Below are 26,723 nucleotides of genomic sequence, written 5' to 3'. Positions count from 1 at the left end.
ACCACACAGAACTTAGTGGACTTGACATATCATTAACAAGCCCAACAGAACATATTTGGTGGGTCTGAGAAACGGTCTCTACAAAAGGCTAAAACATTCACAAATTCACTGGTTCCATACACAGTGATTTTTCACACAGAAATCATCAGATGGGAAGGGTTGCCCAGGTGAAGTGCTCCTCCCAGCTCCTCTGGACAGCACACAGCTGACATGGTGATGGCAGGAGATCCTGCATTCCACAGCGAGCTCCCAGGCACCATGCCTTGCTTCCCCTGTGTTCCACTTCTCCATTGGTAAAATTGAGTTAATTTCTCTTTTTCTTAACCTCTCCTTGGACATTTGGACTACATGCTTTTGAGGGCAGGGACTATGCTTTTTTGTGACACTTAAATATTCATCCACCATCTAGTGCAATGTCTAATTGTAAAGCAACGTACTTATATAATCTAAAAAGGAGAAACACTTTTGTCAACTTGCCAGTCTTGGCACTGATCTTGTCTGTCCCCTTGCGGCTACCAAGTTCAGATTACATACCCATTTGAATTCATAGGCACAGGAAAAAAATAATTGTTTTTCAATCAACAGATCACTACTTATTAGGCCACTCTCACTACTGTTTTTCATTTCTAATTTGATGTCATTGTCAAGGACTGCTAGCACCAAAGAGGCATTCCATTAATTTAATTCTTTTTAATAGACTCTGATATGATGCTCTTCCTCAAGTACCTATAGGGTCTTAAAGGAATTCACTGCCTTCAAGAAACTAAAGTGCAAGGACATAACAACTCCATATTTTCAAAACTAGGTATCCTCTACACGAAAGTACATGCAGATGTATCTACAGGACTGGACACTAGGCAGCTTAGTTCCCAGAATCCTGGGGCAGAAAGTCTGGGACAAGAATACAGGCTTGGTGAAACACAGTCTAATGATCTACACTCAAAATATCTCATTTGTTGTCATTGTAAGACAAGGAACAGTACCTCCCTTCTTTTTGAATATAAAACACCACAGATTAGGATTTCTCACAGTGAAGAGGGATAAAAACCATGTCCTGACAAGCAGGATTTCTGTCATATAACTTTAACCAGATGAAGTTAGTATTTTTATCATCACATGAATAGGCTTATGCTTACAGTTCTCACTCATTTGTACTCCACGATTTCAAAGGACATTTCCCATTGTATTCTCTATAACTCCCAACATATTTTCTATAATCAAGTACCTGTGTGCTTTTCACCGTCTGTATCTAGATCGAGAACCAAGTTAATTTCCAGGGTAACTCCAGTCAAGGCAATGGAGTTACCTCCACTTTGGCATATACATTCAATACTGCATCGATGAACTCCTCAATTACTTAATTAAGGATCAGGTAGCTGCTGACCAGCTGTTTCAATGTCCCATGGCTGCTGTTCCCTACTGTGGATCTTATCTATGAAATCTGGCAATAAACACAGAATTTTGTGAAGATTTCTAACTCATTTTAGTATTCCTTTTTGTGGAAAAGCATTCTTACCCTTGTTGCATTGCAGAAGGAGGATGGTAAAGCCAAGGCAAATATCGGATCACAGCTTTGTTGTCTCTGTGGTTTCCCCGCGTGATTTCCATAGCAGCAATCTGAGCTAAACCAACTTTCAGATGTCCACCAAATGTGTCTTCATGCAGTGGCTGAGAACAAGTCTTCATGTGACTCTGCAAGGCAAAGATCTGATTTCCTACCCAAAAAGAGTATTTCACTTGAACTAAGTTCTTCCAAGCATATTCTATTTCATTTCCCTTCAATTCCTTTCTCAGGGTCTCTAACTGTCTACAAAGCTACAGAATAAAACTCAGAAATAGATTTTTAAAAATTCTCCAGTCCCTATATTAGCAACAGCTTTATGATGCAACTCTTTCCATGGAGGGCCACATTTTCAAGAGCCCCCAAAAATATGAATCGGGCACAATGTATAGGCAGCTTTTGTATCAGCAAACTCAATAGGTGATGAGTACAAACTAACGGTTGCACATCCAGACAGCTTAAGTGAAGATGAAAGAACTTAACCATTTAACAAGGTAGCATCTGGGCAGGAAATGCCTTCCCTGGGCAATATTCCATTTACACATACAGAAATAAGCTGTCACTCATTCACTGGCAATATGACTATGTTGCATTATTCAGCTGATACAAATGCCTTTAAGCCCTGGAAATAAAAGAGCTAAACCTTTTACCAAGAAACATTCAAATATTTATGCCTGGGAAGAGAATTTATTATCCTGCTTTGTCAGCTCTAAGGAATGTTTCATTGGTGTTTCTTGAGATATTTCTATATTTCTAATTAAGCTAACTATGCATTACCTTCAGTTACAAGACTAACAGCACACATGCTGAGTGCATTTGCTTGCTTAAAGGAGAGCCATATGCTTTGCACAGGAAAATCCAGGTCATCAGTTATTAAATTATTATAACACGATAAAGATCAGTGGACCAGTAATATTTTATAACAGATAAGTATCTGACCCCAGCAACTTATACACTCAAAAATCACTTACTTGAAGTGTCTTTCAAGAGAAAAAAAAAAAAATGTACCAGCATGAATATCTAGTGACTTTGTTATAGAGCCACATAAAAAGAATAGGCACGTATGCAGGCAGATACGTTGTACTTCTTCAAAAACGGTGATATTTTCTAAATAAAACCTTGCTGAGCTTTACCAATTAAAATGTTATCCCAAAGGGAAAAAAATAACAAACTGAACAGAAACACTAAACTGGAATGTGATTATTTTGAGAACTAACATTTATACCTTGTTTATAATGAGGTAGTTGCTAATATGCAGGACTGAAAATCATTAAACTCTTTCTAAGAAACTATTCTCAGACATGCAAAATAAGACATTGGAAATGAATAAACAATTTTAACTACTTCTGTTCACTGAATTTCTACAGAGAGTAGAAATTTCAGAATTTGAAAACCAAGATTAAACTTTTTTTTCTGTTGGGATTGTTACTGGCCATACAAATTATATAGTACTGTTTGTGTCAGTTTGGTAGTCCAGATGCTGTCAATTGAGATGCATACTTGTAGTAAGAAATTATACAACTGGATGATCTTAGGACTCACTCCCTAGGAACACCTCTGTTAATAAAACCAAAGCAACATAAGTAAATATATTAAATCAGCTTACAAGAATATGAATCTAGATGTTGTGAATTTGTTTAAAGTTATGACTATTTGTAAACTTAGAAATGTTCACAATATTTTCCCAGCTGTGTTGGAACCACAGAATAAGTTTATCTGGTCTGGGTAAATAAGAGCTGCCTTTTAATTTTTCAAAGACAGCCAAGGTTTATTCTTTACAATACATAAAATTATGGTCATATTTGACTCTCCTATTATGTTAATCTTGTTCTCAGATTCCTGTATTACATGGCTGAATCAAAACAACATGAAACTTTAGACCGCTTGGTTCTGATTTAATTTTAAATGGCCCAGACTACACATCTGGGGAGCTTCTTATCTAATTTCAAAACATAAAAGTGAAGAACTGGGTAAAGTTTTAGTTCATGTCCTAGCTATATCCATGTATAAAAATGTAATAAATAAATAAGAGCATAAGAAATTACCATCTTATCAGACTTAAGCATTGTAAGCATATTTCTAAAAATCAGACTACAGTTCCAGGGAGAAGGGCCACAAGGAAAAAGTGCAAATGGCAGAGAGCTTTCTACACAAACATTTTTCACAGGAGAGAGGATACCTGTAAGTATTTACAGAAAAAAATTCCCCATTCCTGGTTTCAGTCACGTTCATGTTTTTTCTGTGGAACTGGCAAACTGGATGTATCTCTCCCTTATTTATGATTAATTTGCCTACCTATTCTGAAAGTAGTTCTAAACTGGTAGAGAAATGGGTGAATAACTTTAAAGGATAGAGTGGAAAGGCAATCCAATTCAGCTTAAAATGGTTAATTAGTTTGTGCTTTGAAGTAAATTTCTACTCCAGCACAAAAGGCTGCTTCCCTTACTATAGTATTTTTTTAAAACTCAGTGGGATTCAAGGCATATGCCTAACAGGGTAAGAACTTTAAAAAGAGCTATTTTGTCCAGTAAAACAAGGTTACTGTGAGTTTCAAGAGACATGAGTTTCCATTTAGTTGGGATTCTTCCTCCTTTGTGGTAAGTATTATTAACTTGCAATGAGGTGTCCCCTCTGGGGCATGAGGTGGGGTAGATGGCACAGAGGAAAGCGAGCAAGTGTGCCAGATATACTAGTAGGGTACAAGTTCTCATCTCATTGCTTCATAAATAAACTCCAGTATCGAAATCCACCACAAGTTATCATTTATTCTGTTTTGCCTGCCACAGAATGTTTGCATGAACTCGTGGCATGAAACACTCCAGCGCATTGCCAGTAACTTTCAGCAGAGGACTGGTGCAATAGCAGATGGGCCCTTTCAGGGAAACACCATACTGATTTCTCAGGAAAACAGACTGTCAACACCCTTTATTAGCAGATGCACTCAGTGGCTCTTGAAGTTAGAAACAAATGCAAGAGCTTGCTCAAAGAACTTCCCTAGAAGACCACATACACCAAAGCCCAGGCCATGTAAGCAATGGCATATATGATTTGACCAGCCAGAACTGGACAGCACTGTTTTTCTCTATCTGTCAGCTGAGCTTTAGATCACATAAAAGCAGCTTGGCAGCTACTTGTCTGTGCCCAGTGATAAAATGACCTCTTTCAGTTGATGAACTTCCCCTTGGATCACCAATTTATTAGTGTAGAAATACTAAAACTCTGCTCCCAGATTTCAGAGTTGGTGCATCTTTGACAGAATAGACTCCTCCATATCCGGAATGGTTCCTCTGCCGCACTCCCAACATCATTCATCTTGCCAGCTTTGCATAAGTTAGAAACATCAAGGCCTAGCCACACCTTTGCCTCCCTTTTGCATGCTGAAGGAAATGCATCCTTGTTCATGGTATGGGTATGAGCTCAAAAGACTGCGCTCTAACTTTGTCTGGGATTGAGCAGTGACAGTTGGATGACTCCAATATAAGACAGGTGTTTTCCCTCTACAAAAAGGATTTTAACCACCAAAGTTTCACCTCCACCTCCATGCTTACTTAGTACTCAGCTTCAGATGATATCATGAAACTACCTACTGGGACAGCATTATGCTAAATAGAATAAATAATATTGCCTCCTCCACAGCATTATGACTGACAATTAGCAATCTATTAGCTGAAATATTACATTAAGTCTTTATTTAAGCTATTAACAATGGATGCTACTTTGCTAGCAATTGAAACAGCTCGACTTCCGTTATGGCCTATTATACAGCAGCAATGTTACTTGGCCTAGCTCTTTTGTAAAACAGAATCATAGAAATCTTAAAGAACTGCCATTTTATAGGAAATTTAATAGATACTGGCTTCCCCATGAAACAGAAATTCCAGGGTTTGACCAGCTAATTATTACCAGGATGTTTTCATTAAATCCATTCCTAAACAAAATATTTTATGTTGACAGCAGTATTTTCCTATCACTCTTCTTACAATTTGGCATCAAACTAATATACAGAAACCAAAAAGCAGTTTGGACTACAGAGATAGGAACTACTCAGTTTTCCTCATCCCAACAGAATATAACCTGACAACGAAAACAACAGCATCTATAAGAAAAAGGACACCTTTTTTTTTTTTTGGGTCAATTACTGCATTTTAATAATCTCTGAACTTCCAATCAACTTAAGAGTCTGTTTGTGAATGGAACGGAGAGAGGATTCCTCCAGAAGACTGTAATTAATTGTACAGGCAAGAAGTTTTATGTTTCCATGGGTTATTTTAAACATGACGACTACTCACAGTGATTTTGGTATGACATTAGCTTATCATCAACATTTCAGAAAAATCAAGCTTGCATTTTTATTGCATGCTCACCATATTTGAGTCAGCCTCCATTTCAACACTGGATAAGCTGCTTTTTACCTATCCCCCAGAAGTGTCTGACCTATAACAGTACTAACAGTTTAAAAAAAGAAACAAAAAATACCTGTCAGTCATTCTCAAAGACTTCCAACCATTCCTCCCGGGCAGGTTAATTACAGAAAATATTTTTTTTTAAAAAAAACACATACACTTTAGATCAATGTATGCCCAGAACCAACCTTTAATTTGGTTAACGTATGCATATCTGCAATGAAATCCAGCACTTCTCCAACATATTGCCTCATGCATTCCATTGCTGCTGTTCCACACTAGAACATAAAAGAAATAAGTTTAAGTACCAGGTTTTGAATATGTTCATCATTTTTTCTTTGCTTCTTGTTCACCAGAACACAATTTGTCTGTCTCGCATTCTTTATTTTACTTTTCAGTTAGAGTAATTAAATTAGGAATAGATATTCTTTGATGTTTTTCTTCTCACTATAATATGCCCTCTTATCTGATGACAGTATAAAAAGATAGCACAGTAGCTTCTTCATGCATCATAAAATACTCTTATTTGTGACAGCAATAAAAGATTAACTGATGAAACTTTCAAGAATATCCTTGTCATGTCATCCTGAAATTTACAGTGGCCTAGAATCAAAGTCTTAAAAAGTCAATGAGAGTTTAACAAATTGGTTCTTCAAGCAGCTGAGCATTTCTCCAAGTGGAAGCAATCAGCTACAATCCCAGAAAACAAAATTCAATCACAGGTACAGATACCCGTATGTTCACATTAATCATGATGGAAAAACATTTTAAATGATTGGCTTCACATATTTCATGTGTAAACAACACTAAAATGAACATCACTGAAAGGACTTTTTTCTTTTTTTTTTTAACTAACAAAGGTTCTGGGATCTTCCTGTAGCATAATCATTCAAAATACAGCACTCTAATGGCACTTAAACTAGAGGCAATGTTCAAAAGGGGATGCAAGAGCTATAAGGGATAAATGAAATTCTTCATGAACTGCTCTCCAGTTTGACCATAAAGGTGTAAGCATTGAGAAGCGAGCTGTGCCAGAGCAAGAAGAATCTCAAAGAGAAAACAAAAGGACTCAACATGGTGCTTGCTGTATTCCCATAGTCAAATTTTCATAATCATTTTCCTAGAATACAGTGAGAAATGCAAATCTGGCTTTCAGCTAGTACAAGACATGTCCAAGGTGTGTAAAGCAGTCAATGGAATAAAGCTGTCAGATAAAATAAAGACTTCCAACACACCCGAGAACCCTGGAGAACAGCTTTCAGAAGGTGATACGACTGACCCACTAGGTATCATATAAACTTATGTTTCTATGTTAATAATCTGAGGTGAAGATAAAGCTAGTTGAATTCAAGGGAAACTACGAATGCCTCATTCTTAGGGGCCAAATAAAAGCAATGCTTAACTTTAGAGGCTATATGACAAAATTATTCAAATGAAATATCTTTTTGAAGTTGCCAAAAACTACTCCTCGCAGTTAATCGGCTCAGTACAAAACACTGCAGTAAAGTTTACAGGGGAAAACTACTCTTCTTTGACCTCTATTTATACCTACATTTTGAAGCACAGAAGATGATTACCATACCTGAGTACACAAATGAACCAAATTCACTTTTGATCACAAAATTATTAAGTCATAATTGAGTTTTAGTGGCTGAAATGTGAAAAACTGCTAGCATTCTATTTTTAAGCAACTGACATGCAGACTTCTCATTTTTCTTTGTTAATATCAATCTACATGGTCTTGAACTATACCACCTTCTGGCTTTTCAAATGCTATGCCTGTCAGTTCCTTTGACAGAATAACAAACAGTAAAATAAGGTCACTGACAGCCCTGTCAGCGCATCTGCCATCCAGTTTATGTGGACTAAGGTTTCCACGTGGGTTATAAAATACTGAATAATAGAATTATAAAAGATACTCTACTCAGCCCTCAGACTCTGTTGCAAAAGACTTCTCTCCAACCATCTATTCCGTTTCACTCAAGCAGCAAGCAACTTGATTCTCTACGATTTCTTCTGAAATTGTTAGTTTCCTATCATATGTCGTAACACCAATGTCAGTCTATCATCTATTTAAACCAAGTATACATTAAAATATTCTGTCGGGAGGAAAGGTGTTATTAAAGACTTGCATTAAAAAAAAAAATCACCCACTTCAGAAGATACACAAGAAAGATCCTACTAGGTCACCCCGAAAGCTGACAGAGACATACATATAGGAAAATGATCTTTCCTCAGCTCGCAAAGTAGGGCTAGGCTAACCCTCATCATTTGGGTAGTCAGTCACATATATCATAGAATGAGTCAAGACCTCCGATTGTGCTACTTCCTCGCATGTTCACCAGGTGCATATTCAGCGCCTAGGCAATTATGAGTACTGTTAATTTAGCTACACTCATCAGTAGGATACAGATGAGTGCCTTATACATTTCTTATTTTGCCAGAAAAATACAATTAACTCCCTTTATTACCAGATAATCTTTTGTCAGAATGGAGGCAATGGCTTGTAGCTTTCCTCCCTGCTGCCAATTTTCTGAGGCATTCAGCTGGTCTGTTCCCTACATGTTGTCTTCTTGAGAGCAGGCTGCAGCTAACGATTTAAACACGGTGAAACCAGAACAAACAGCTGACAGCGGCGGCAGCAACTTGAGGTTAGTGCGGGGGCGAGGGCGACATCGGGCTTAACCGGGCGGTTTTCGTACTCTGGGCCCCTCCCCAAGCCCCGCCCCGAGCATCAGCCCGGAGCTGCTTCCCCCCCCACCCCAGACCCCGAGGTTCCCAGCAACGAATCAGGAGAGAAGGGGGCGTAGCCGGAGGCACTGCGGGCGATTTAAACGCACCACCCCCTGTTGATTGGGTGATAAAAAGCCTCCTGGAGGGCAGGGACTAGTCCCTGGCCAGAGGGGAGAGGGAGACTCAGCAGTGACTGGGTGTCCCAGGGCGGGAGAGGCCGCAGCGGTTTGCAGCTTGTTGGGGAGGGCGCTCACTCCCTCCCAGTGCACAAGGCGAGGAAGGTGCCAAGGAGCTGTGAACCAGGGGTGTTGCCAACAGGTATTTCCCAGCTCAGTGAAAGAACAATGGTATCTACCGGGTGGAAAAAGACCAAAATGGATGTGGGAACCCAGACAGAGCTCCCACGGAAGGAGGCGATGGTGCAGGTCGCAGGCTGCAGGGAATGCTACAGCGTCTCTGTGGTGTCAGGGGGCTGTGTGCGCTGTGAGCAGGTAGATGATCTGCTCGGCTGAGCGGCACAGCTGCAAAGCCAGGTTGAAAGGCTTCAAGCCGAAGTAGAAAGGCTTAGGAGCATTTGGGAGGCTGAAATGGAGATAGACTGGTGGAGCCAGGCTCTGCCTTCCCTGCAACAAAAATGGGAGCACCTGCCGGAAAGCTCCCAGGATCGAGGGACCCCTGTACTCTGCCCCTCTCAGGTGGAAAACAATAACCTAGAGGAGAACAATAACCTAGAGGAGAGGAGTGAGTGGAGGCAAGTCTATGGCTGTGGCAAAAGGCGAGTGCCCTCCTTGCCTACCTTGCCTCCACAGGTGCCTCTGAGAAATAGATATGAAGCCCTAGTGGAATACAGCCAGTCCAATGGGGATGTGGTGGAGAGACAACCTATATCAGAGGTCCCACCACAGTCAGAAAAACCTGACAGGCGTATAGCTACCTCCTCCACAAGGAAGAAGAGAAGAGTTTTAGTGGTTGGAGACCCCTTCCTAAAGGGATCTGAGGGCCCAATATGCATCACAGGGAGGTCTGCAGCCTGCCTGGAGCCCGAATCAGGGATATCACCAGGCAACTCCCCAACCTGGTGAAGGCCACAGACTACTACCCCCTGCTGATCTTCCAGACAGGTGGGGAAGAAGCTGCATCCCGTAGTCTGAGGGGGATGAAGAAAGACTTACAAGGCCCTAGGACGGTTGGTGAAAGAGTCTGGGGCACAAGTTGTTTTCTCCTCCCTCCTTCCATTTTCAGGTGATGACGTGGGATGGAATGGTAGGATTCTCTCTATTAATGCCTGGCTACGAGACTGGTGCTACAGGCAGGGCTTTGGGTTCTTTGATAATGGCTGGTTTTATAAGACACCAGGCATGACTGTAATACATGGGAAAGGTTTATGTCGTAGGGGCAAAAGGGATCTGGGACAGGAATTAGCAGGGCTCATTCGGAGAGCTTTAAACTAGATTCGAAGGGGGATGGGGTAGTAGCTGGGCTTGCACCACTGGGGCAACGCTCTAGTGTTGAGGTAGACCAGGAGGCCTCCCATCCCCCTGGGGTCAAATCGGTGTGCTCAGCTCGCTCCCTGAAATGCCTGTACACCAATGCACGCAGCATGGGGAATAAACAGGAGGAGTTAGAAATCCATGTTCGGTCGGGGGGCTATGATCTAGTGGCAATTACAGAGACTTGGTGGGACGCCTCGCATGACTGGAATGTGGTCATGGATGGCTATGTCCTGTTTAGGAAAGACAGGCCACTAAGGAGAGGTGGTGGAGTTGCTCTTTATGTGAGTGAGCAGCTAGAATGTATTGAGTTCTGTCCAGGGGCGGATCAGGAGCGAGTTGAGAGTTTGTGGGTGCGAATTAAGGGGCAGGCTGGCAGGGGTGATCCTGTTGTGGGTGTCTATTACAGGCCACCGGATCAGGATGAGGAGGGTGATGAGACCTTCTACAGGCAGCTGGGAGCAGTCTCTCAATTACAGGGCCTGGTTGTCATGGGGGATTTCAACTACCCTGATATTTGCTGGGAGGCCTACTCAGCCAGCCATCCTCAGTCCAGGAGGTTCCTCCAGTGCATTGATGATAACTTTCTGATGCAAATGGTGGATGAGCCAACTAGGAGAGGAGCGCTGCTGGATCTTATCCTCACTAACAAGGAGGGTCTGGTTGAGGAGGTGAAGGTTGAGGGCAGCCTTGGTTGTAGTGACCATGAGATGGTAGAGTTCAGGATCTCACGTGGCAGGAACAGAATAGCTAGCAGAATCACAACCCTGGACTTCAGGAGGGCCAACTTTGGCCTTTTCAAGCAATTGCTAGGGGAAATCCCATGGGACAGGGTACTAGATGGTAAGGGGGCCCAAGATAGTTGGTTAGCATTCAAGGACTGCTTCTTCTGAGCTCAAGATCAGAGCATCCCAACAGGTAGGAAGTCAAGGAAGGGTACCAGGAGACCTGCATGGTTAAACAGGGAACTGCTGGGCAAACTCAAGTGGAAGAAGAGGGTGTACAGATCATGGAAGGAGGGGCTGGCCACTTGGGAGGAATATAAGTCTGTTGTCAGAGGATGTAGGGAGGCAACTAGGAAAGCTAAGGCCTCCTTGGAATTAAACCTTGCAAGAGAGGTCAAGGACAACAGAAAGGGCTTCTTCAAATACATTGCAGGTAAAGCCAACACTAGGGCAATGTAGGCCCACTGATGAATGAGGTGGGGGCCCTGGAGACAGAGGATAAAAAGAAGGCGGAGTTACTGAATGCCGCCTTTGCCTCTGTCTATACTGCTGGAGGCTGTCCTGAGGAGCCCCGGACCCCTGAGGCCCCAGAAGAAGTCAGGATAGAGGAGGAATCTGTCTTGGTAGGTGAGGGCTGGGTCAGGGACCAATTAAGCAATCTGGATGTCCATAAATCCATGGGCTCTGATGGGATGCACCCGCGGGTGCTGAGGGAGCTGGCGGAAGTCATTGCTAGGCCACTCTCCATCATCTTTGCTAAGTCATGGGCAACGGGAGAGGTGCCTGAGGACTGGAGGAAAGCGAGTGTCACTCCAGTCTTCAAAAAGGGCAAGAAGGAGGGGTAACTATAGACTGGTCAGCCTCACCTCCATCCCCGGAAAGGTGATGGAACAACTTGTTCTTGGTGCTGTCTCTAGGCACATCAAGGATAGGGGGATCATTAGGGGCACTCAGCATGGCTTCACCAAGGGGAAGTCATGCTCAACCAACTTGATAGCCTTTTATGAGGACGTAACCCGGTGGATAGATGACGGTAAAGCTGGGGATGTGGTCTATCTCGATTTCAGTAAAGCGTTTGACACGGTCTCCCACAGCATCCTCGCAGCTAAACTGAGGAAGTGTGGTCTGGATGATCGGGTAGTGAGGTGGATTGTGAACTGGCTGAAGGAAAGAAGCCAGGGAGTGGTGGTCAATGGGACAGAGTCCAGTTGGAGGCCTGTGTCTAGCGGAGGCCCTCAAGGGTTGGTACTGGGACCAGTTCTAGTCAATATATTCATTAATGACTTGGATGAGGGAATAGAGTGCACTGTCAGCAAGTTCGCTGATGACACAAAACTGGGAGGAGTGGCTGACACAACGGAAGGCTGCGCAGCCATTCAGAGAGACCTGGACAGGCTGGAGAGTTGGGTGGGGAGAAATTTAATGAAATATAACAAGGGCAAGTGTAGAATCCTGCATCTGGGCAAGAACAACCCCATGTACCAGTACAAGTTGGGGGCAGACCTGTTGGAGAGCAGCGTAGGGGAAAGGGACCTGGGGGTCCTAGTGGACAATAGGATGACCATGAGCCAGCAGTGTGCCCTTGTGGCCAAGAAGGCCAATGGCATCCTGGGGTGTATTAGAAGGGGTGTGGTTAGCAGGTCGAGAGAGGTTCTCCTCCCCCTCTACTCTGCCCTGGTGAGGCCGCATCTGGAATATTGTGTCCAGTTCTGGGCCCCTCAGTTCAAGAAGGACAGGGAACTGCTAGAGAGAGTCCAGCGCAGAGCCACAAAGATGATTAAGGGGGTGGAACATCTCCCTTATGAGGAGAGGCTGAGGGAGCTGGGTCTCTTTAGCTTGGAGAAGAGGAGACTGAGGGGGGACCTCATTAATGTTTATAAATATGTAAAGGGCAAGTGTCATGAGGATGGAGCCAGGCTCTTCTCAGTGACATCCCTTGACAGGACAAGGGGCAATGGGTGCAAGCTGGAACACAGGAGGTTCCACTTAAATTTGAGGAAAAACTTCTTTACGGTGAGGGTGACCGAACACTGGAACAGGCTGCCCAGAGAGGTTGTGGAGTCTCCTTCTCTGGAGACGTTCAAAACCCGCCTGGACGCATTCCTGTGTGATATGGTCTAGGCAATCCTGCTCCGGCAGGGGGATTGGACTAGATGATCTTTCGAGGTCCCTTCCAATCCCTAACATTCTGTGATTCTGTGATTCTGTGTAACGTCAGTCACCTGATTCAAGATTATCAGTGAGACTAAGGGAAGTGATATTAAGTTCAGAACTTTTCCAACATTAATAAAAAGGAAGAAGCATCTCAAGCTCTGCCTGCGATACACCTTGCCACCCAGAAGAGAAATTAAAAAGGAAGAACACTGAAATGAAGCTAAATGAGCTGAATAAGATATATTTTTTTTTAAAAAGACAAAATTAAGAGATGGTGTATGATTCCATACTTACTCCAGGCATAGAGGCAATCATCTGTTTATGCAAGATTGTTGACTCAGCTAGTTTTGTTCCAGCATCTGCACAAACAAACTAAGAAGAAATTAAAGACAAGTTATTTTTTAATAATTTTGGAGGAACCTGAAGACACTAAGTTATTCATGATTTTATTAAAATCAGTCCAGATCTCTTCTTGCTTTTATTCATGGTAATTTGCCTTTAGAGCTCTCTTTCTTTATAAATAACCTAGTTAACTCACCATTATAAATGAGCTAATTTTAATGAAAAAAAAAATCTGACTTTAATGTGCTTAATTAATGCATATATGCTGTGCAGGAGCAATTTGAAGAATAGTATATAATAAACCAGAGTTTCTTTATGAGCAAAAATATATATCTTTGCTATTCCTTGTATATATCAAATTCCTCTTTCATTATAGAGTAAATCATGATAGAGGATGGTATGGCAGCATGTCACGTTCTTCACTGCGATATTACAACATTTTCACCGAAGTTCTACAATGATGAATTATATGAACAATTTTGAAGTTGAGAACATAGTGGTATGGTGTAACTTCTGCATAACACAGGCCACAATACTACAAAAATACAAGCTGTTCCTGAGAGAAGGTCAGTATCATTTTGTTGTAGTAGAGTATCTCTAATTGATTTTCTTATGCTTTTATTTTCCTTGCTTTCTTTAATTTTTGTTGCTTCTTTTTATTTCCAAATCCCTTGACCCAAAATCTCTGCTGTCCACATCATTCATACATTAGACCCGCTAATACTGTTATTTAATAATTATAAGCTTTAATAATGCTTTTGACACCCTGCAGATGATTTGCTTGTTCCTAAAACTTATTGTCCTAATACTGTATTTGCACTTGAGCAATTTCTGTCCATACAGCGATGCAATGCAACCTTCTAAGAAAGAGCAGACAGAAAAGAACTGTCAAACTAAGGTCTAAGCCTTAATTTTCTTTCTTGAAAATAAATACAGTGGTACCTTCACAAACTGAGACAGATATTGACTGCTCAAAATATTTTACAATTGTCTGATGCATGTGTGTTAGCACTACTCTCAATGACTGACCACTCTTCTTGAAAATATTTCCAAATATCCTTTACAGACCTAGAATTTACTCTTACACTTCCACGAGCTTTACCTTTCAATGACAGATTTAATCTGAACTCAGACTGCCTACCAAGAGTTGGAAACTACTGAACCTATGTCTTGACCAAGAGTCTGTTCTTTGGGATAAATACCAGAAAGACATACCTGAGTCTAAATTAATAATCTAATCAGGTATGCTCAGACATAGGCCTGGCTCCAATTGACTCTTCTTCTGGTTAGAATTTATTTTACACCAGAACAAGCCAAATTGAAATAAAACAAGAATCTAACTCATATTTCAGTTGAGAGATGGCCTGGTGCTATTCTGCACTACAGCTCTAATCATTATATGGGAAGCAAAAGAAAGCCTTAGGCATATGGGCTGTATCAATCCAGTAATGACAGCTGAGTCTTAGTTCAAACAGCAACCATGACTCTCTACTTCTCTTTTAAAAGAAGGATCCTTAATGGACTTCTGCAAATAGGTGACAGATTTTCTTCTAATGAACCCTATCTCAGAGCAATGTTGACACTGGGTCCCCTGGACAACAGATACATTGTTTTCCTGAGTGAAGGATTTCTCAGTCAACCATTTGCGTGTAGATTAGGGTTCCATTGTACTGCATCAGCTGCAAAAAAGGACCATAATTCCCTGAAGAATTTGGCTGAGTATATTTAGCATCCAACGGTGAGTTCAGCGCACTGCTACAGACACTGTACAGCACTCACCATGTAAGTCAACAAAAAACCCGTGCCAAAGACAAATGTCATTTATTTCAGACATTTTCTTTTAAGAACAATAATAAGAAGCATCAACCAAAGCAGCCTCTACTGGCCTCCTGTAAGCTTTCTACATCTTTTGCACAGAGGAGTTTGGGTTAAATAACATGTATTAATTTATATGTGAAAAACAGCTGATAAACTTCATTCTGTTTCTAATGAACCATTAGGCCTTGTTTAGCTTATCTTTCTCATCATCAGACTGCCAGCTCCAAGGATCCTTCCTAAAGTTGCAATGAAGTCAAAAGAGGATGGGGAAACCAAACTTAAAACGAAAAATTTCTTACATTTCCAGTCCAATTCACTGTCATTTATGTTGTCTCCCTCTACAAATACTATAAGACATTAAGACATCACTGGCAAGAGATTTAATGCCAGCTATATGTGAAGAAAAAAGGAAAGAAAAATACCCCCACACTGCAAGAAGATGAGAAATGGGCAAATAATTGCCATGCATCTTACTAGCATTGTCTGCTGAGATATAGCTGCAGAATAACGTCTAAACGGGAACGGCTGCTGACTGTAGTGAATTATCTATATACCCTAATCTATCTATATTATACCTCCATTCATAATCAGAGTTTTTAAAATATATAATCTTATAAATATATTATATGTAACTTTAAATCCTTTCACTCAGTAATTAGTAGACCAGATCTTCACAGAAACACAAACTGGAACCACTAGATATACACTGATTTACATTACTTGAAGGTCCAGCCCAAAATAGGAATCGCTTAAAAAACCAGATCAGATACACCAAACCTTCGAGCCTGACTGAACAAGCAAATCCTAATGAGAAACTAATATAATTTGAAGTCAATGAAAATCCTGAAGATGTGTGCTGGTGAAATGTGAGGGGGAGAAAAGTGCTGTGAAACAAAATGCTGGGTGAAGAAACAGTTCCTATGGAAACCCATGGAACAGCAGCATGTGCATGATGGCTTTCATTTGCTAGGACAAATCAAGGAGACAGACTTTCTGTACCCTTTATCATCCAGGACACTTATGCAATGATTGGCGTGATTTGGTTAAAATTCTCGTGCTTTGTAAAGTGGGATAAAGTTAACTCTCATCTTAGCACTGATGTCACCAGTGCCACTGATGGCACCATATAATCTGGATGAATGTGGGTGTCAAACATACACTCCTAGGAATTCCTTTGAGTCAGGCCACAACTGATCTATCATTAAATTAAAGCGCTCCTAGCTCCTTAGTTATCTCAAACATTTTGACTGAATCTCTGTATTCTGTGTGCACTGTCTGTATAGAATCTTGTGTACAGGCTAACATGTCCATGGGGACACGACTGTCTTGGAAATTAAAAAAAACATTTGGAATGATGGTTTTGGGAATAAAATAAAATACGGAATATGGAATAAAAAAAAAACATTTGCATTTGGTGCTGTGTTAACCCTAATACAGCTTTATGGATTCAAAACCATACAATTTGAAGTAATACTGTAGTGGCTTTGTGTGGTAAAGAGGTGAAACAATCCCTTTGTTCTATTAATGACACCAAAGAAAATTAAAATGATCAGATACATATGTGTTTTTACTAGTAGGTTTCTTAAATTACAACAGTGCTTAAGATGGGCTTAGTGGTTACTATGGTATTTAAATTCAACAGGCTGTTGGATGATTCAGACCACAAACTACCGAGGGCTGCCAATCTGCACAGTCAATGGGAGAAGCAGTCATCATGCCTCCAGTAGGCATCTATGGCAGATGGTCTGAATACAACCCCTATTCTTTACCATTGACTGCATCAAAACAGAAGCTGGCTGCTTTGGGTAGCAGGAAATATGAATCATTTCATCAGCCTCTGAAAGAGAGACATCATAAAAGACATTTATATCCACATTAGGTGCTGTTGTGTAAGGTATGAACACATCGCAAAGTGAATATAACATATGGGAATAGTGCTAGGATGAAAACCCAGGCAATTATCATTTTATCTTTATGAGATAACGATAACATAAGAGAGAGTTTTGCTTACTGTGTCTGTCAGGTGATTGACTCAATGTAAGGACAAGTGTTTAGCAGTTAAATCCCACTGCCAAAACTGACGTGGCGTGTTTGCACTCTCAAACGAGGAATTCAGGATTGACTAGACTGTGGGATTGTCACCTTTTGGGGTAGCCACAGGACTGAGCTATACAATGGAGCAATGCAGAAAAATTGCTTTATTCTGTAATACAGATGCACACGGTGCACCGATGCACACGGTATCAGGCTTCATCGCTGCATTCATAACACAGAAAGAGGATGGTGGTTGTTAAGGTATCTGATGGTCTTGTCTGGGACTGGAAAAAGAAGTCTGGGCTTAAAAAAAAAAAAAAAAAAAAAAAAGAGGCAAATTTCTGCTTTTTAAATTAAAATGGATGAAAAAAATAACCCTTTACCATTGAAAGAAAAGACACACGTGTTATTCTTCACCACCCCAACTTCTTCCCCTAACACTGATGGCATAGTAATTGTTTTCAGAGTTATCCTAACTGCTATATAATTTCACTTGTCACTATTATTTCTCTGTCAACTGGCAACCGCTTATTTACTATGAGTAATATACCAGTACTCAAAAGAGAACAAGCCCATAGTAAGCTATATGAAGCTTTGACCCCATAAGGCGAGGGGAAAGAGTGAATGAGGTGTGATGCTGGGAGCATTATGAATGATCTACATAACAAATATCTTGCTTGAACCTTATGGAGTGTTGTTATGCTCGTCTCCTATCATTTAAAGTTACTGAATGCATATAATGGTCAGCTCATTGTAAACAATGAGAGCCCACCACCTGTGATTACAGAATCAATCAGGTTGGAAGAGACCTCTGGGATCATCGAGTCCAATCGTTGCCCTGACACCACCCTGTCGACTAGACCATGGCACTAAGTGCCATGTCCAGTCTTTTCTTAAACACATCCAGAGATGGTGACTCCACCACCTCCCTGGGCAGCCCATTCCAATGTCTAATAACCCTTTCTGTAAAGAAATTGTTCCTAATGTCCAACCTGAACCTCCCCTGGCGAAGCTTAAGGCTGTGTCCTCTTGTCCTATTGCTAGTTGCCCAGGAGAAGAGGCCGATTCCCACTTCACTACAACCTCCCTTCAGGTAGTTGTAGACTGCAATAAGGTCACCTCTGAGCCTCCTCTTCTCCAGGCTAAACAACCCCAGCTCCCTCAGCCGTTCCCCGTAGGTCAGACCCTCCAGACCCTTCACCAGCTTGGTCGCCCTCCTCTGGACTCGCTCCAACACCTCAACATCCTTCTTGAAGTGCGGGGCCCAGAACTGAACACAGTATTCAAGGTGCGGCCTCACCAGTGCCGAGTACAGAGGGACGATCACTTCCCTAGACCGGCTGGCTACTCTATTCCTAATAGAGGCCAGGATGCCATTGGCCTTCTTGGCCACCTGGGCACACTGCTGGCTCATGTTTAGCCGGCTGTCGATCAGCACCCCCAGGTCTCTTTCCGTCAGGCCGCTTTCTAACCACTCTTCCCCCAGCCTGTAGCGCCGCATGGGGTTGTTGTGGCCTAAGTGTAAGATCTGGCACTTGTTCTTGTTGAACCTCATGCCGTTGGTCTCGGCCCATCTATCTAACCTGTCCAGATCCCTCTGTAGGGCCTTCCTACCCTCCAGCAGATCGACACTCCCACCCAGCTTGGTGTCATCTGCAAATTTACTGAGGGAGCACTCAATCCCTACACCTAGATCATCTATAAAGATATTGAACAGCACCGGCGCCAGAACTGAGCCCTGCGGAACACCGCTAATGACCGGCCGCCAGTTGGACTTTGCCCCATTCACCACCACTCTCTGGGCTCGGCCATCCAGCCAGTTTTTAACCCATTGAAGAGTCCACCCATCCAAGCCCCAGGCAGCCAGTTTGTCTAGGAGGATGCTGTGGGAGAGTGTGTCGAATGCCTTACTGAAGTCTAGATAGACTACATCCACAGCCCTGCCCTCATCTACTAAGCGGGTCACTTTGTCATAGAAGGAGGAACATAGAAGGAATTAAAATTCCTAGAAGGAATTTTAAAATTCATAGAAGGAATTAAAATTGATGGACCTCAGTAAATTGTTTTTGCAGGACAGGCTTGTGGTGCAGAACAATGCCACACTTGGCATTTTGGAGGCAGAAAGTTTTCCACATCTTACTTCCTCAGATTTTCCAGTGAAAAGCTACCTTAACTCCTACCTCAGCAATCCACAGAATGAAAGGAACAGAAATATTGCCTATGTATTCTTTGCTGGAAAATTCCATGTTAAAAGAGAATGACCTTTAGGGACTGGAGACAGCTTACTGCCTGCCTGAATAGACAGAAACTGAGTTCTGGCCCACAATCAACTAGCACCCCGTCCCACACAAACTGCTCATTGGCTTTGGGGCTATGATACGAAGAAAAGGCAGCAGCTGGGGCAGCTGCCCCCTTGGGACATGGTCTGAAGCTCTATGGACTTGATCCTTATGGGTCCTTTCCAACTCGAGATGTATTCTACGATCCTCAACACGTCAGCAATGATGCACAGGTCATTATCATCCCGGGAAATGTGGGTTCCCAATTTAGTTTATTGAATTTTAGTGCAGGAATCTAAATGTATGCACCTAGAGTTACAAATGTAACTGGATTTTGATTCAAAAAATTCTTGCTTCCCCGGACACTCCTGGTACTTTCTGAAACCATGTTGGACTTGCCTTTTTTATTGCCACCGCCCCCATGAATTTGGGCCGAGACAGGATCAGTATGAGAATTACACAAGAATCTTCTGTACCTGCACCAACAGCAGCAGATTCATGTCTGGTAAGGGTGACTTTAACTTGAGTGCCTGCAGTAACTCCAATATGACACTGCGTGTCAAGTAGAATTTGTCCCTTTCCTACAACAGAAAAACACAGAATTATGAATGTCCTGAAATTCACTAACACGCACTAGTAAACCATAAAGACACTTTTTATCTAAGTTTGACAATAAAAAAGTTACCGAAGTGTACTCATTTCTCCTGTCTTACAAAAAAGCAGACATCATTCATCATTTACGTAATTCTACAGACTTGATTGAACAGACATCAATAATGGTGATTCTCCTTTGACATTGTATCAGGCACTATATTCCAGATTTTAATACTTCACATGTGAAATATAGATGGATTTTATAAAACAGTTATAAAGCCCAGGCACGCAGCGTGGCTTTCACTAAGTAGTTCTATATAAAGGGAAAAGGGGAAAGCAGTAAGGATTGACACAGGAGAACAAAACTGGCAACAGTACTTAGCATCATTCTTTCATTAAACCTACCACAAATGGTCTACATTTTACCATACTTCTTTTTCTGTTGTCAGTCTCCTTAAAATAAGGGTGCCTGCACTAAGGCAGCTTGGACATCTATTTTCATTCATTAGCCTAGCAGTACTTTTCCACTTACACAATAAAAACCATCTTGGTTACGGCTGCTACAACAGAAACATTTTAAAACACAGGGGAAAATCAGCCAATGGAGATTAGAACACAGAAGCCTAAGAATAGAGTTGTAGAGCTGAGACAGCAAGGAGGTACAAGAGATAAGATGAGCCTGTCATACATCTTCCTTTGACATTCTCTGACTTTAGACAATAAGATAAAAATGTGGAACAAATCTATAACCTGCTGCTGACCACAGCAACTCAAGAATTTTAATCAGAAGGAAGACCTACACTGAGCTCTCTTTCAAATGACCATTAGAGATGAAATCATGTTGTCTAATAAAGAGAGTATATCCAAAGCATGCTTAAGATTTAAAGCCTAGTATCTTCCATCTTGTAAATCTCATGTACTTGCCTGCTCACTTAAGTTAAATGTGTGAAACTTTTTACTCAGTCAGAGCCTCAGGTCATCTGACATCTGTAAAATGGGATAATAATGTTTGCCTCTTCCTCAGAGAAGTCTTGTGAGGTTTAGTTAGTGACTGTCCGTTTGAAGGCCACCTCCAGTTGTACACAGTAGCAAGTGAAAGTGAGCTTTAGTTGTAGCAGACCAAGAAGCCAGGCACCAGCATTCCTCCTCAGAAAGCAGATGTCAGGACATTGTAGCTGTGTAGCATACTGCCAAACAAAGCTTACAGCAACAGTGCCTGCCTCCCACAGCACCCACATACCTTTTAATGAAAACAGATTTTAAATATTTGCCCCTGATTTGGGAGAAGGTGCCAAAACAACATAATGGTATGTCTTCCATGGATGTTATGATGCCAGTATGTGAATCAAGAGACCTTACTTCAGACTCCTAGTTTGATCTTCAATTACATGGAACATGCAGACAGGTAACACATTTAGCTGAGGGAATGGGCCCCAAACTGCAGTGGTCCTTGTCTGACTACATTGCTGCAGTCCAGGCAGCTAAACTCACAGGAAGCTAACACTCAAAAAAAAAAGAAAAAATTAAAATAATAATAATAAAAAAAAATCATTCCCTTATGGGAGCAGCAAACACTAGATCAGTTCAGCTGTATTATAAAAACCATTACTTGAGGGAACAAGTACTCAAAAGTCACACATCCCACATGCATGAGTGGTGCTCTGATAAGAATAATACAATATAAGAATATCCAGGAGAGGTCAGAGCAGAACAAATGTCCTCAGTTATTTATACTCTAACAAGGCCATAGGCAAATGCAAAAGGAAGAATAAAAACAAAGCAAGCATGTATAATTCCCAACACTATCCTCCTAGCCACCAACTATTTTCAGCTCAGGGAACTTTTGAGCTCAGTGTGGTTTCTGTATAATTCATAACTCTCAGTGGATTTCTCTTCCATGTATGTGTCCATTGGCCTCTTGGACCCATGTCAACTTTTAGCACCCACGGTACTCGGCAAGGAGTAACACACAGTTGAAGAAGCACTTCCCTTTACTTGCTTTGACAGTGGTTCCTACAAACTTAGTATGTTCTTGTCTTGTACTGGAAAGGCATGAAATTACCCACCCTTGGTCACATTCCCATCAGTTGTTGCTTTTTCAGACTGAAGAGCCCTAACTGTATGTGGAACTCATCCCACTGTTTGACTGTTCTTGTTACCATTATCTGAACTTCCTCCGACTTTACTATATTCTGATTGGGAACAGGGAACCAGAATGGTGCACAATACTCAAGGTGCAAATAGACCCTGATTATTTGCTAGAATTCACTAGCAAGAGTGACCCTTCCCACCATCATATGCCTTCACAGTCTTGAGACACATACACAATGCAGTGCTATGCTCAGACAGTTGACAATTACAACGCCCAAAACACTGGACAGAAGTTCCTATAGGTAACCCAGTACAGTAGACTGCACATACTAGAAAAGGAGAGAGGTAAAATTCTTTCAAAAGTATTCAGCTATTTTACAGACTGACATCTATGCTACACAGGATATAATTGGGCCATAATAAATTGCTTTGTCAGAACACTGGGAAGGGAGAATAAGCTTCATAAATCCCAGCTTTCCTTAGCTCTAAGGATAATACAACAGTGAGGTACCTCTTTCTCAAAGAGGTCTCCTATCTCACAGTCTAAACTCTTAATGTTTTTAAGCACATGCAGTACAGAGAGATGAAGCAAAATCAAGAAAAATGTTTTTTGACGTCTGACCTCTTGCTTCCTGCACCGTAAATCAGGAATGATGACACTGAAGTCAGCAGCCCAGAGTACCCTTCCTATCGAAGTCTACTTATTCGTTTCATTCTGCTGGTGATAAATATGTATAAACATAGTTTATACATACTTTAAGAACCTTATATTCTGCCACAGAGCTGTAAATGGGTATTAGTTCCGTAAGAATAATGCCCAGGGGAGTCACATGTGTAAACCTGGTACCTGTAAACCTGTAAACCTTGACTCAGGTTGACCTGGGTCAAGAACACAACTCCTTTAGCCTCTGTTCAGCCAAATTAACCCTCTCAAATGTCTATGCATCCCTATAAAAAATGACTTGCAACCTTCAAACTGTGACTTGCCAGAGGTCTATGTGTAGAACGTGAAACTACTGAAGTTTGTTTCTAGCAGTATCTCAGGGCCCAAACTTATTACTAAGAATTGTAAATTTGCTTCTTTAATCGAGTGGTATGCTATCCTCCCAGTAAGCCAGTATAAAGCAAAATTCTTTATTTTATCTCTGTTGCTACTACGGTAATTACAAATACTGAAGATCGGCCACTTCAATATTCTTTAAAAATATTCAATAGCAAAGTCATGTCATGTCCAGTTTAGTGGCATTCTGCATTTACTTAATAAGGACCAACAGAATGCTAGCAAAAGGCTAAGTTTAGGTTCAAGCTTCTGCAGCTGTAAGATATAAGAAAGCCAAAAAGGGTCCATTTAGGACCTTAAGATACTTGAAAGGAAAACTAAAGATAAGAAGATTACAATCCACAGAAGAGATGCTACTCTCAACTGAGAGTTCCAAAGACACTGAAAAAATCTAATTGCTGACCTGGAACAGAAACTCAGACAAGGAAATATCAGATTGATGTCAGCCTTCAGGCTTCACGACAAGAGAAATGGAGATACTGCTGTCACAAGGTATTAGGAAAATGCTGGAGATAAAAAAAGACTTGGAGTGGTTGTACAGCACTGACCTCTACAAGGCACATGTCAGAGTGGCTTGGTCTTTGAAAAGACAAGAATCCTCTATAGCTTAGCTGAAAGTTGGTGTTTTGTTCCAGTCAGCACATTCAAAGTCGCAAAACAAGTAGTTAAATCTGAATAGTTTAAGTGTTCACAAATTATATTCCTTCTGGAATTCACTTCTATGTACTATTCTGTCACAAACAACCTTTACTTGGCTACAGTGATTTCCACTGTAGACAAACACAGACATCACAACTGATTTGATTTTTTCTAACTGCAGTCATTAATTTGATATTTCTAATGCAAAACCATGGTAAGCTTTCAGAAATAACAAAGATAATGTAGTGTGGAGTTCCACTAAATTAAGCATTTTGTGGCTATAAATTGCAGGAGACCACTAATGATTCCATATCTGGGTCACCAGGTTGCATTAAACTAAGTCAAGAAGGAGATTTTACCAAGCACTATAATCCAAGCTTCCTGTGTGCAATTAAGGACTCAATATATTAATAGAACGTTGAACCAGGAAGCATGCAAGAAAAGCATGGGGTTTTTTAATACCATGGTTTTAATAAAATTTTCTTGAAATAACCAAAACTGCGAGCATGAGGGGAGTGAAACATTTCCTGTATTTCACAATTTGCTTTAGCAGGCGTACAGGAAATAGTCTTATCAGACCACAAATGCAAGAGGAATATCTTTGCTTCAGTTTCAAATGGGGCTTTTTTTGTTTCAATGAAAAAACTTCACTGTTGGACTTTAAGTTAACAGTTTTCTCACTTTGCCTTGCCCAAAGCCTTAACTACCGATCTAACTCAAATTACTTCCAAAAGCTGGACAGTGTCTTCTGTATTCAGGATTTTTTTCTTTCATAAACTCTTCTCTTTCAAATACAAAAAAAAACGTAGTATTTGCTTGCTGTAATTAAACATACCATTAGTTTCTATTTCATGCTTCAAACCATTGTATCTGGTAAAAGTTTTTCTTATTTTCTTGTAGTGCAGGTTTTTTTGTGAGAGTGTCATTGCTTTTATCATTTCTTCTTCACTGTTTGTCCAGTGATATTTTAAGTCTTATCAAGACTGAAGCAACATGTGTTCCAGTTGTACATTATCAATTCAGAAAATCATGTAGCTACATACGAGAGAACATTTCCTGAGGATTAATTACTGTTTTGACAAACACATCGAGGATGGAAAACCGTGCGCTTAGTGGCTGAAGCCACATTTTTGCTCAGTACCTTAACAATCTACATAGTGGAGCATATAGGGCCTTAGTAAAAGGTTTGATTGTTTTTTGTGGATTTTGTTGTTCAGCTTCTCACCAACAGCTATAAAAATGAACTTGAGTAATAACTGAGTGTTATTTGTACATCACAGCTTTCACCAAGGAATCTTAAAAACTTTTTAAAGGTGCACACATACTGTTCTCTTTCCTACAAGCTTACAGCCACACACACCGAAGTGAGATACCTAATACAGAATGAAGCAGGATCTAAGCTGGGAAGCTCCTAAGCTTGATTCTTCCACTTTGCTTAGCTATCTGTTGCCTCCCCTCACAGCTGTGCTCTCAAAAGGCACTATTAGGAATATTTAAGTTTTTACTGCACGAGGTATGTGGCTAAACTTGTGCACTAGGAAAGATATGACTGTACAGACATTTTAAGTCATGCATGAATACCAGATATCATCTCTACAAGAGAAAGAAAATTTCCAAGTCATGAAATCACACCAAAATACTTTTCTGAGCAATGTTTTTAGCAGGTTCTCTTTATCTGTGTCTATACTGGGAAGGTGAAATTCGGTATTATTAAAAGGCACTGAATCATCATCACTACTTGGTTAGCCAAACTACATTAAAACTGTTGACATATCTGAAACCCAACACTGATTTAATCTTTAGTTACAAACATACTACTTGAGAAAAGTAGGACTTTGTCCTACTTCCAGTTTTCCCTAAAGGAAGATATAGGCTCATTGTTACCTTAGTGAAGGCTCGGTAGCACAAACCACACAGTTCCACCAAGTAGGCCAGAGTGAAGACAGCATTCTGAATTACAAAGCTTAGTAATTTTGAAAAAGGCTCCAGAAGACTCTGCAATGACATGATTTAGAGAAATCGATAACTGGTTGCTCAGCAAAACAAAAAGCATTCCAACTCTGAAACGCCTGAATGGAATAGCATTTTTAGCTGAGAGGCTATGTTGCTGGGATTTACACTGTTTCGGTCAAACAGCTATTCTATCTAGCATTTGCCTTCATGCCTGTATGAGAAATTAGAAGCAAAAAATTAGAAAATTTTTTCACCTCTAACACAGTACTTATGAGACGTAAGAGATTCTGTAGCGTTTATGCAGGAAAACCTCACTGACCTCAGTGGAATTGTACTGCAGAACTTCTAAGAAAGTTCATTACTAACTTTTCTTTTTTTTAAGAAAAAGAAAAAGGAGGAAAAAAAGAGCACATCAAATCTTTAAGAAGATATACATTCACACCCACACAGGAATGTAATCCCACCCATAATTTACTGTAACCTAGATTCCAAAGCTCTTATTCTCCAAAGAGTATTGGACTGCACAATTTTATGCTTATATATAATACTTCCCTAGCTAGGGAATAAGAACACATTCATAAAACAGCATAGGCTGGCTAAATCTGAGGCAACAGAGTTTTGCCTTGTTGGAACTTACCCTGGTGGCACTAGTGGTAGGTATCTTCAACAAGCAAATCATGATTCTTAAACTAGAATCTAAAGAACACTGTGGACATATTTGAAGGCAGGATAAGAAACAAAAAAAACACCAAAAAAAAACAGAGTTAGTACCTTCCTGTGCACATGCCTTGCTTTTAGTAGTAGCAGCTACGAATGAGTTACAGGTGAAGTCTGAAAAATGATCCTT

The 26,723-nt window shown here is 40.9% G+C and overlaps 1 protein-coding gene across 2 annotated transcripts in view; it reads right to left on the bottom strand.

The window, feature by feature from the left end:
* UNC79 (unc-79 homolog, NALCN channel complex subunit) overlaps positions 1-26,723 on the bottom strand; it is a 126,401-nt gene that overhangs the window by 10,380 nt on the left and 89,298 nt on the right. For both annotated transcript variants that reach the window (XM_068398114.1, XM_068398115.1), the window contains 6 exons: positions 26,514-26,582; positions 25,808-25,918; positions 20,016-20,120; positions 13,361-13,438; positions 6,153-6,242; positions 1,517-1,692 (listed from right to left, as the gene is read on the bottom strand). In XM_068398114.1, the coding sequence (XP_068254215.1) occupies positions 1,517-1,692; positions 6,153-6,242; positions 13,361-13,438; positions 20,016-20,120; positions 25,808-25,918; positions 26,514-26,582 (629 nt within the window). The remainder of the gene's footprint in view (positions 1-1,516; positions 1,693-6,152; positions 6,243-13,360; positions 13,439-20,015; positions 20,121-25,807; positions 25,919-26,513; positions 26,583-26,723) is intronic.

This window comes from Nyctibius grandis, chromosome 4 (genome assembly GCF_013368605.1).
Source record: "Nyctibius grandis isolate bNycGra1 chromosome 4, bNycGra1.pri, whole genome shotgun sequence".
Classification (NCBI taxonomy): Eukaryota; Metazoa; Chordata; class Aves; order Nyctibiiformes; family Nyctibiidae; genus Nyctibius; species Nyctibius grandis.
The sequence above is the reverse complement of the archived record's forward strand: the minus strand, read 5'-3'. Positions and strand labels throughout refer to the sequence as shown.